This window comes from Ambystoma mexicanum, chromosome 14 (genome assembly GCF_040938575.1).
Source record: "Ambystoma mexicanum isolate Mex_15411 chromosome 14, UKY_AmexF1_1, whole genome shotgun sequence".
Taxonomy (NCBI): domain Eukaryota; kingdom Metazoa; phylum Chordata; class Amphibia; order Caudata; family Ambystomatidae; genus Ambystoma; species Ambystoma mexicanum.
In genome coordinates, this window is record NC_090940.1 from 597,893,128 (window position 1) to 597,905,434 (window position 12,307).

General features: G+C 46.4%; 1 protein-coding gene across 1 annotated transcript in view; it reads right to left on the reverse strand.

The window, feature by feature from the left end:
- Positions 1 to 12,307, reverse strand: part of BTBD7 (BTB domain containing 7) — a 288,393-nt gene that overhangs the window by 8,413 nt on the left and 267,673 nt on the right. The window contains exon 10 of the mRNA XM_069637965.1: positions 11,346 to 11,777. Within this exon, the coding sequence (XP_069494066.1) occupies positions 11,346 to 11,777 (432 nt within the window). The remainder of the gene's footprint in view (positions 1 to 11,345; positions 11,778 to 12,307) is intronic.

A 12,307-nucleotide genomic window follows, 5' to 3' on the forward strand; every position in this document is an offset into this window, starting at 1 on the left:
GGCAATAAAGAACCCAACCTTTGGTATAAGCCTGTACTACACAGGTTGGTAGTGTGGCTGAGCAGCCAGGCTGATCTCAAGAGGGGTCAATGTGAGCTGTTAGGTTGCAACACAAGTTTCACAATGACAATTATTCAAATAAACACAGACTCAAGGTTTCCCCGATAAAGCAATTATTAATTTATTTCACAGTCAGTTATATAAGCCCTCTTAAGAGGGAGCAAACATGCAAATCTACTTCAAACACACTGTTTCTCTAAATCAGAGGATACCCATTGGGGATGGCACACAGACACTTCCTACACCCTCAGGTGACTTAAACAGCTAGGACACTGTGGACATTGAGTTACCACTAGTACATTTAGAGCAATACTGAGTTTGCTGCTGCTCAAGATAGATGCAAAGGAGACTTGGCGACCAACGAAGCAGGTGCAGGGCCTCCTACTCTGAGAAGCATTTGACAAGGAGATGGGGAAGTTTGTTGGGACATAGTGCCCTAGAAAAAGCCCAGTCACCCATTAAGGAGATATTACCAAGCCTTGGTTTTGCTGGGACCAGCCGCTTCAGAGGTTGTTTGGCCGGTCACCAATCCTCACAGCAAAGACCTCAGGGCCCCAGGACTCAGTGGGAGTCGAGACAGCAGGACTATTTTTCCCAGCATGCTGAAGGAATACCAGAGGGCGCAGAGGAAGAGGCAATGGCAGATTCCACAATGCGCAACCAGGTGAGACTACCTCTGAATGCCTACCCCGCCGGGGTGGAGGAGGACAACAGCTACACGTATTGGCAAGTAGCGCAAGCGCTCAAGCGATACTTTGGTGTTGCAGGCGATATCAGGTTTCACGCTAGAATTCATAGGCTTACCCAATCAAGACGCAGATACTGCCTTGCATGCGCATATCCCAGAGGGAGGCACAACTACTCGACAGCGAATTGCGCTAGCTCAGCAGGAAGACTGCTGTAGAGCGCAGCACCTTAGACTACCTGCCTTTGCTCAGCAACATGCTGTTAGTACACAGGAAGGATAAGGTCAGACCAGTGATAAACCTGAAGGAGCTCAACGGGTGGATAGTGTAAAGGCATTTCAAGATGGAAGGCATTCACCTCCTCAGAGACATTCTCAGGGAGGGCAATTGGCTGATCCGTCTATACCTAAAAGACAAATATCTCAATTCCAGTAGCACAGGAGCACAGAACTTGGCTCAGTTTCAGATGAGGACAACAGATCTGGCAGGTCAAAACTCTGCCGTTCGGGCTCTCTTCAGCACCATGGGCCTTTACCCCATCCCAGCAGCGATCAGGGAGGTGTATCAGGACAATAGTGTACATGAACGATATTCTGATCCTAGCAAGCGCCAGAAACAAGCTAGTGGAGCAGACACAAGGGGTGAAGGACCTTCTGGGGTCACCAGGGTTTCTAATCAGCCTAGAGAAGTCCGACTTGGAGCCAAGGACAAGGATGACTTCCTGGGTTTTGTAGTAGACACCAGGAAAGTGACGCTGGAACTCACAGCACGGAAACACCAGGAAGGTGACACAGGAACTCCCAGCACAGAAAGTGCAGGATATCAGGAAGGAAATCAGGGTATGTCTCAAGAAGACAGTCATATCTCTCAAGACGTTAACAAGGATCGTAGGATTGCTGGCTTTGTCCATTCAGGCCATTGTCCCAGGGCTGCTATACTACTGTGCCCTGCAGAGTCACCAGACACCTGCAGCATGGTCTGAGATATCATTAGTTGATTCCGTTGGATCAAGAGGGGAGGACGGAGCTAGAATGGTGGCTCTGCAACATCAAGGAATGGACCAGCCGAGCCATTTTTGGAGACGTCCCAGAGTTAATCATCAAGTCGGACGCCAGCCTGATGGGCTGGGGAGCAAGATGCAGAGAGGTAGAGACGGGAGGAAAATTGTCTCTGGAAAAGTTGAATATGCATATGAACTCTCTCAAGCTTTTAGCTAAGCTTTTAGCTGGGACATTCCCCATACGAGTTTTTACAAAAGACATTAGTCTGCTGCATTCTGCTCAAGATGGACACTGGGTCAGCAGTGCGCTACATAACCCATCTAGGGGGCACAAAATGCAGGCTATTGGCCGAACTAGCAAAAGACTTCTGGCACCACTGTCTGAAATACAGGATATCTGTGATGGCGGAATATTGACCAGGTACCCTCAACATTGTGGCAGACTGAACTCCAGTCACCTGACTGAAGCCAGCGACTGGAAGCTGGACAGGGAGATTTTCTTGAGATTAGAGAACACCTGGGGGCAGTTTGACAAATCTTTTCACCTCCATACTGAATGCCCAGACACCCAGGGCTTAGGGTTTTCAGCTGGAGGTTAGATCCAGACACACAAGGTACAGATGTGTTTGTACACATCTGGGGGTGGGAGGGGGCAATCGCAAGTACGTGTTCCCTCCGTTCAGAAGATTCACAGGGAGCCAGCACGAGTAGTAATTGCGGCCCCCGCTTGGAAGTCACAAGCATGGTTTCCAGTTCTAAAACAACTTTCCTCAGATTTCACACACGCACTCCCTCAGTGACAGGACCTGCTCACCAACCCGACTGGACAAGGTCATTCTCTAGGGGCTCTTCTGCTGTTAGCGTGCAGGGTGTCAGGAAACAGTTTAGTTTGCTGGGCCTGTCGGGCCATGCTGCCCAGCTCATCAAAGAATCATGGGCGCCCACCACCCTCAGGAGCTATAACGCTGCATGGTGCAAGTGGGAGGACTGGTGTAAATGACGGGGCCCTTCATCTAGTTTCTATTTCCTTTAGCGCAGATTCACAATTTCCTGGCCTCCTTAGTCACAGCAGGCAAAGCCTTTCAGACTATAGGGGTGTACAGATCAGCCATATCTGCATAGCATTGCCTCATTGATAGGAATCTAGTGGGTGAGCACCCTACAGTGGCGAGTCTAGTGTTAGGATAGTTTTTCTGAAGTCCAACAAAGGGCTTAGTAAAACCATTTTACTGAGACAGTACAAGTCTCCACTCCTAGCATAAGGCTGTACCACCCGAGTATATGGTAGCATAGACAGAGCAGCCAGGCTCATCTTAGGAGGGAGAGAGGGCTGTAGCTTGGTGCAAAGAAATTGTAGCATACATATGGTCCAAAGAAACACTTACACACTATGTATTGTAAAAATAAAGGGTTTCTTTAAATACAAGTAGGCCAAGATGAATCTTGGGTAAATAAGTACTAATAAGTACTATCACATTATATATAAACAATTATAAAAACACAACACTATGCTTTAAAATAAACAGACCAAAGCATAGACTGTGTTCAGAAAACAGTAGTTCTAGGCAAGTCAGACCTTATCAAACACATTTAGCATAGGACGCATCTAATCATGGGGAGTAAATGGAAAATCACCAGTTACTTTTAGATTAATTTACAGTAATTCAAGGGTAGTAGACCCTGCCAGTTATGCAGTGACTCAGTTAAGGAATCACATAATCAACCAACCCGGTTACCAGGATACTTTCCTGAATAGTGAAAACTGATTTAAGGAATATATACCAATAACCACATTTATTATAGCTATACTAGGTGAGTAAGACCTTTTGGTGTAATGTTCAATTAGTTGCTTTTCAGATCAGTGGAACACAGACTAGGGCAAGCAAAAACTCTTTACACTCATTTACAATGCACCAGGCAGACCAAGGTCAGCTACACCTACAGAACACTTTTAGAATAGCAGACAGCTATTCTAGGCAGGTAAAACCTAAGGTTGTAATATATTATTACAGTTGCTTTTCAGCAATAACTTCCTAACTTATTTTAGGATGGCACACAGCTATTCAAGATAAGTAAAACCTATGCACTTTTTAAAGGAGCTATCAGCAACTTAAAGATAGGTATAAACCCAAGAATGTTTTAGAATCTGTATGAAACAGACCTGGGAAAGCAAAACACAATGTTACACGTTAAGAATGTTATTCCAAGTAGGTAAAACCCAAGGCAGACTTGGTTTAGACAGGCTACACAGCAGGTCAGGGAAAGCAAGACCTAGTTGATGAACTTATACACTAATATTTTGAAATAAATAGTTAAGTGAAGCCAACAGCATTACTTTTGTGAAAGAGGCATAACCAATTCACAGGTGAGTAAAACAACCGTATATATACTTTTCAGAACCGAACAACACACATTCAAGGTAAGTAAGAACTTTTGTAACTGTTCACCGAGTTGCAGTTGCCGACTAACTCCTTCACAATGAAGTAACTTTTAAACACTGGTTATACTTTAAGGCAGAATCCTTTTTCTTATCCAGTCACTCGGAGGCAGAAGAGGGACCCTAGTGGTCTAGGAGCCATTTGTAGGCAGAGTGAGATAAGGCTCGGTTGCAGGCAAAGTCAGAGTTCCAGAGGAAGACTGTTGAAACATGTAAGTATTCCACTTTCAAAGTTAGTTAGGGTCCAGGGACTTCAGAGAAGACATCCTAGGTGGGTTCCATCAGGGGCTTGGGTGAACTGGACGAGAGCACTCCCAATCACAGAAAACACTCCGTAGTTACACAAGAATCACAAGAGACTTAAGGTAATACCCAAGTCAGCACAGTACCTCAGCACAGAAGAATAGTTTGCAGCAGGACTTCAGGATCTGCAGCCAAAAACCCAGGTGCAGAATTCCTTATTAAGACAGAAGACGGGACCCTGAATAGGCTTTTTCAGCAGGGATCAACAGGGAAGGCTCCAGGCAAGAGATTCTTTGCGCCTGGATGCGGCTCTATGGATTTGGGGCCCTTTTCAGGAGACAGAAAAAGGTTTAAGTTACTTACCTGTAACTATTGTTCTCCAGCATGGGTCTGCAATGGATTCACATGGTCATGAATATTCCCAGTCGAGCTGGGAATACTCGGTAAAAGAAAAACCAGTTCCACTTTAAAACTGTATTTCTCCTCTAAACCAATCGACCCGTTGGTACAGGAAACCCTCCTTCGTCTCATCTGGGACTAACTAAAACAGTTGAGGCCCTCAAGATGACCGAATGACAAGATCCAACTTCATCGAGAGGGGAGGCCTGATGAGGCTCGACCATGTGTAGAGTCTCCCCATCCGCTGCGATGAAATAGTCCTCATCGGTACCAGTAGCTTTGTCCGTGCTCGTGTCCATGTGTGGATCCGGAGCTCCGGTAGGTGTCTTGAAGTGGCAAGGTGGACGTGGCAGAGCGGTCGGAGGAGGTCACCAGTAAAGCAAAAAATGTCTGGGGTTGACACAGGTCAGGAAGATTTCTCATTGCTATGAAAATCTTACCTAACAATTACTTGCAGGCTGTTAATTCAGCCTCGGCAATGCACAAAAGGGCACCCATTTTGCAAAAAAATGGTGGGGTCCTTTTTTGCCATTTCTTGTGTGTTAGGTACGATTTTGTAAAGTCCAACTGGTTTGGGACTTCACAAGTCTTCTCTTGGTACTAGGGACCCGACTCTTAATATAGGCCTGTACTACACAAGTCAGTAGAGTGGTTGAGCAGCCAGGTTTATTTTAGGAGGGGGGTAATGTGAGCTGTAGAGTAGCACAATGAAATCAGTAAACACATGGCTCCAAGTAAACACTTACACACTTTGAGTTATATACAATTATTTATATATAAACAAGGCAAATTAATCAATCTTTTATTTTTTTAAAAGGTAGCAACTAATAGTAACATTCAATGGAAGATAGAATTATTTTAAACAAGACCTGTTAATGCAGGTGAGTAATTTCTTTCTATGCTAAACATGTTCCAGCACAATAAGGGACATCAAAGACAGTATTACCACTTATTTTTGTTCACCACTTCAAAATTGAGTTTGGGAGGGGGGAAAATGGTTGGAGTCAAAGTAGAACACACTTTAGCAACAGGTTCAACAGATAGTTTCTCCCAGAGGGATGTAGCCAGTCTTTTAACCCAGCAATAATAGGGTTAACAATTAAAACTTGTAAGGGAACAAGTGCAGCCAAAGCCAATAGAGTTCACAAGAGCCATTAGGGAACCAGGACAACCAAAGTCAATGGGACAGTTCCAGTTCTGATGCCGCTTTTCTTAGAAAAGGTTAATCAAACAGTCAGGAGTTCTTTGAAAAATCACAGCAGCTCAATGGGAGCCTACCTGTAGGAGCACAAGCTTGAAAGCCTTTACAGGCGAGTTGAGGTCAACTCTATATGGGTGACAATAGTACTTCCCAAGCCAGGAAGCACTACAAATGGCAAAGGTTAGTGATAACCCAAGCCCCACAGTGCCTTAGAATTGAAAGATTCTATCTGGATTTCTTCCTGATACATTGAGGCAGACCCCGATTCCTGATCCTTGGCTTCTGCACTAGCACTCTGGAGAGGGACTCGGCAGCAATGGATTCCACATGATTCAGCAGCTCTTGGTTTTGGCACCTTTTTCTCAGTGCCAATAAAGAACGAATATAACTCTGGTTGGATTTTCCCTGGTCCTAGATTCTGGTGAGGGGACTCTGGACAAAGATTCTGCTTCTGTAGGTCCACAAGGATGCCCACGAAGTTCGGGCCGGTTTCGTTTTTGGGAAGACTATGCACTCTATGGTCAGGGGTCCCTAGGCATTGGGATTCTGCAGCCTAGGAAAGTCGCAGCAAGTCGGAGGATGAGCCAATATGAAGGTCTCGAGGCTAGTTGGTCCAAACCAGCCTAATGCAGGAAGTCATCCTGCACTGATCTTCTCTGTCGAAATGAAAATGGGGTCAGCACAGCTACTAGGCTTCACTGGCACTTCTGCAATCCTGGCAGGTGCTGCTGGCACGTCTGCTTGCCCTCTTCATCGGATGTCTTGTTCCAGTGGTCGACTCTGCCTGTAGTCCCAAAAGCCTCGCCTTTTATGCAAAATCCCATTCATTCACAGCCCTAGGGCTGTCAATCACATGGGGGGTGGCTGCAGGAGCCAGCCGGCCAGTCAGAAATGGTTTCAGTCAGGCATAGCTAGAGACAAAGGACACCTGGGCAGGGTTCAGGGCTGAAGCTCATCAAAGGCAAAACACACAAGGACTCAAACCTAGTTTAAACAACAGAGTAAAAGCCCAGCATGAATTAAAACAGGAAACGGTGAAAAAAGAAGACAGGGGCCCATTTTGGAAAAATGTTCACCCATGGGTGCTGTACTGCAGCCGAGAATCAGCATTCTATGATCCTGCACAAAAGGTCGTAAAAACTAACCACTGCCCCTTGTTCCTCTCCGCTACAGGTACCGGCTCTATATACAATCAAAGAGTTGTTCCCCGGTGGATTGTTCTGAGGTGGTCTTATAAAAGGAAGGCACTAATCGTGGGCTACGGTTTCCAGAGCCCAAGCATTCGAAGTAATGTGTCGCTATTCTTCTAGATGCAGACAGTCTGCCCCCCACTGGTGTACTGTGACTCAAGACCTCAGAGTGGTTTTGTGGCAGATGCTGCAGAGGCCGATGGTAAGGAGGCTGCTGCTTGAGCTGACATAGCAACTCTACCTCGTCCACAATGAGGAAATCTTCTCTGGCCTCTTGGACCGGCCATTCCTCTCACCCTTTCAACTGAGGAATAGTAGCGAAAAGATGTACCCCTCCAAGGTTGTCCACTGAGACGAAAAGGCTGAAGTTGCATAACAGGAGCGCCTAAAGATTTGGTTTCCGCCTTCGAGGTCTGCCACTTCTCAAGGCTCTCGTCAGCCTTGCTGCCAAAAAAGATAAGACCCATCAAAATGCATGTTGAGAAGCCTAAACTGCACATCTGGTGCAAAACCAGACATCAACCACGCAAATCTGCGCATGACAGTGCTGGTAGCCATGGATCTGCTGATGCTATCCGCAGTATGCAATCCTGATTGAAGAGATTCACAATTGGCTTCCTTGCCGTGCTTAATAGCTAAGAAGCCATCCCTTTCTTCCCAGTCGGGAATATGCACTGCCGCCATAGAAATGCAATCCCAGACTATACAAACATTTTGCCAGGGCACAAGTGGAGTTAGCAGATTTCAGTACCATGCTCCCTGCAGAAAATCTCTCGCCCATCCATCTACACACTTGTCGTCCCTATCAGGAGGGATGTTAGGGCACGCTGCCTGTTTTGATGTTGCTGTAGCCGCCTGCACCACCAGACTCTCTGGAGTGGAGTGTTTTCGACACGTACTCTGAGTCACTACTGGAGGGGCAGTATTTTTTGTCAGATTCTTAACTGCCGGATTGGCCTCCAGAGTTTCCCAGTTTCTAGCCACCCTTTTTCGTAATGCCATATGGAAGGCCAAAACAGGTTCAGTCTTAGAACCCTTATCCAAAATGTTGATGAGATCATCTTGTTCATAAGGGAGTGGTGGCCTGCTCCATCCCATGTACTTTAAACTTCGGACATGATTTGCCTGTATGAAGCATCAGCATGTTCGACAGGTTCAGGTCTTCCAAACTCCAGTTCGGGTGAAGTATCTACTTCACTTGCAGACTGTAAATTATCATACAAGTCCTTAATTCTGGACTCCTCCGATATGAAACTTTGGAACATTGGGTGTCCCATACTGTAACCCAAAAGGAGCATCTTCCTCATCCGAGCGTTCCTCTTCTTCAAAAATTGAGTGAGTGACTTGGAAAACTTCTTGGGAAGAGGAGCATACATTTATTTTTTCGGGTTTGGAAACCATAGGCTTCGATGACGTTGAATGCTTTATTGGCGCCGACAGAGGGGCGCTCGACTTCGATGGAACAGCCGGCGTATGCGGCGCAGCTGGCGTCTAGGTTTCGGCATTGAGGGCCTGGCGGTTATCGAAGACACCACCTGCGTCGAAAGTCTCAATTGCGTCAAGGACCTCAACTTTTCTTTCTTGTGCTCATTATCGGATGAAGGCTTTGAAGGCTCCCGATGCTTGTCAGGCCTTTTTCCTGGGCCTGAGGGTGCGCCAGATTTTGTGCACATCCTTACCGGCTTCTTTCGAAAGCTTGGTAGGAACATGACCTTGCTTTTTGAAAATGTTTAATATTTCTGATCGGAAAGCTTTCCATTTAGCTGGGGTAGATTTTTTTGTAGGGCAAGCTACCCTTTCCCGGGAGACGAACAAAGAGTGGAGGGAGCCATTCCTGCACCTAGAGCGCTTGGCATTCTTCCTGGGGGGTGGGCTGGGTCGATTGACTCGTCGGTCAAAGGTCTAGCGGGTCGGGGCTTAAGGGATTTTTCCTACCTGGAGTTTCCCCTTCCGTTCCCTCAAGGCATTTCCTGTCATGGACTGACACTTGGAACAACTGGATGTATCGTGGTCCTCCCCGAGGTACCACAAGCAGATACGGTGTGGGTCAGTAAGCGACATCTTGGACCCGCAGTTTTCAAAGAGTCGAAGATGAAGACCTATAGAAGAATCTTGTAACAAACCGTCACAAAATGAGGCGCACCAAATTTCGTTATTGTAACAAATGCGGTTGCGGAAAAATGGAACGGAGGCCAACGGGCTGTGCACGTGCTATATATGCCCTCCAATGACATCACCCTCAATGAAGGCCCTCGAGCGACATCGACTCGACACCATAGACGCACAGCACCCTCTGCCGAAAAGGTTTTCCGAAGCAGCTGAAGCTGTACATTACTTGTCCAGCTTCAAAGATGAGGAGTACGTTGGAGGATACAATCTATTCGAAGGGGGTTTTTAGGGAGCCAGTGCAGCCAAAGTCAATGGGCCAGTTCAAAGTTCTGATGCTCCCTTAGAAACTGTTTTTAAATAGTAGTTCAAATGGAAAAGCACAGCAACTCAAGAGGAGTCACCTTGTAGAAGCACAAGCTGAAAGGCCAGTGCAAATGAGTGGAAGTCAACTCAGACTAGGGTAAAATAGCACTCCCCAAGGTAGGAAGCACCCCAAATGGCAAATGGTGATGAACCCTAAGCCCCACAGTACCTGTGTACTGAAGAATGTGTTCCAGTTGGATGCCTTCTGGTTGCAGTGCAGCAGACCCTTGTTCCTGGTGACGAAAGGGAAGATGTCTGGCACTGTAGAGGGAGTCTGCAGCAATGGATTCTCCTTGATTCAGCGGTCCTTCTGGTTTTTGGCACCTTTATCTCAGGGCCAAAGAACGAACAAACAGCACTGGTTACAAGTTCCTTGATCCCTCGGTCCTTGACTCTCATGAGGGGACTCTGGACGCAGATTTCCTGCTTATGTAGGGTCCTCTGGATGCCAACAAAGTTTTGGCCAGATTTGAACTTTGGAATACAATGCACTCACAGATGGTCAAGGGACTCTGGGTATTGGGATTCTGCAGCTTTGCAAAGTTGCAGCAAGTCAGGGGTTGTGCCAAAATAGTTGTCTTGAGGCTAGTTGGTCCCACCAGCCTAAGAGCGGAAGTGGTCCTGTAGGGTCTTCCCAGTCGAAAGAAAAACAGGGTCAACACAGCTGCATGGCTTCACCAGGCACTTTGCTGTCCAGGAGGGTGCTGTTGGCGTCTCTTCACGTCTTCGTCAGATGTCCTCCAGCGGTCGATTCTGCCTCTACTCCCAAAAACCTTGCCTTTTAAGCAAGTTCCCATTCATTCACAGCCCTAGACTGTCAATCACCCAAGACAGCCAGCCAGCCAATAAGAACTGGTGTCACTCAGTCACACCTAGAGACAAAAGACAAGCTTCGGGACCCTCACTCACTTCCTGCCTTTCCAGACACACTGAAGCCCGCCAAAGTCAAAACACACAAAAGACTCAAGGTGAAAAAAAGTAGACGGGGGCAATTTTGGGAAAATGGTCACCCGTGGGTGCAGTACTGCAGCTGAGGATGCAGCCTACAGATACATGGCACAAGGTAGTAAAAAAGAAACCACTGCTACAAGCCATTCAAGTGAGTTAGTGTAACAGAATGTTACATGAGGAAGGGGTTAAAGGAGTTACCAGGAACCCCTGCCCCCCCCCACCCCCCAAGCACTCCCATAGGGTGGTGTGTGCTGGACCGACAAAGGAAAAGGTAAGACAGGGGTCATCTTACTACTCTTGGGAACAGTAGTTCACTAAAGAAAATGTAGATCAACATTAAGAGAAGTTCAAAGGACTGTTCAATGGCACTGCACAAAAGGTCCTTTGTGTCACAATGCAAACATGCAGATGCCTATGGAGTTTACCAGACTCCATATAACACTAAGAAACCCAGTAAATCCTAGTCAGAAAAACCCATGAGAGATTGAGAAAAAAGTCCCAATCACTCAGGAGTTCAAATTAAAAAGCCCTGAGTTCGGCAAAAGAGCTGGGGGTCTCCAAGGTTGAAGAGAATTGGCATTGAAATGAAAATTCTCCCTAACACTCATGGTCACCAATATGTCTCCTAAATGTACAAAATTCGCTGGCTGGCATAATAGCACAACATGCACTATGCAATAATGAAAAACACTATCAAAGTGCTTACCGCCTGCTGCTCCACAGCCATTGCTGCCGCTGCTGCTGCTGCTACAGTTTGTCTTCCCATTCCTGTGGTATTAGTGCAATCAGGTGGTGCAACTTTGGCACCAGATAAGTAAACAGGAGGGGTGGGTTTTGGAGCTGACCTGGTATGAAAGAGAGAATGATTGCAGGGATAAGAAAAGGAACGCGAGGGATGCTGGTTTGGCACCCGCTGCTTCCAACCTACCCGGAACTGACTGTGTATAGGGGTAGCTGGTGGGTGGTAAGGAGGTGGGGGAGGGGGCAATGGAGGGTGGAAGGCCACATAGGAGTCTATATCTGTAAACATGGTTTCTGTAGCAGGAGTACTGTTCACCCTACAACGTCCAGACTGGCGCACAGTGAGGAGTGGGCTCTCATCTCCAAAGCGTTCATCTGGAAAGAACTTGTGCGGATTCTAAAAAAAGGCAACAAAACAGAAAAATGTTACTACAATGTTCATTACCTGCATTGTGAAACAAGTTACTTAGCTGCAAGACTTATTATTCAGTGGACAGTGGTTAGAGCTCATGGCATCTAATGGTTGGTTCAGAATAGTAATTTTTCTTAAACAAGTGCCGAAATTGGTATGCCTTAATGAGAGCCATGTATGACTTGGCATTGGGCGAGTCTCAGACAATCCCCTTTTGATAAAGGTCAATACTTAGATTGGCAAGTACCTGTGTATGGTTAGTGGATTTTGTTGTGGTATTCTTTTTATTTTCCAATAAACCCTGTTGTAACATCAAGTGTAGGTCACATGTGAATATTAGGCTGCAAAGTTATTGCTGTAAGAAAGTAACTTGCTTATTGCAGTGTGAACCGATCATGGATTCAGACTGCTAGGATTCAAACCTTTCGGGAAAAGTGCGAGGTTGGGCCAGTATTACGTAACTGTTATTAAAATTAAAACTGCATGTTGACTTTTTGCTATGTTACCAGGATGCA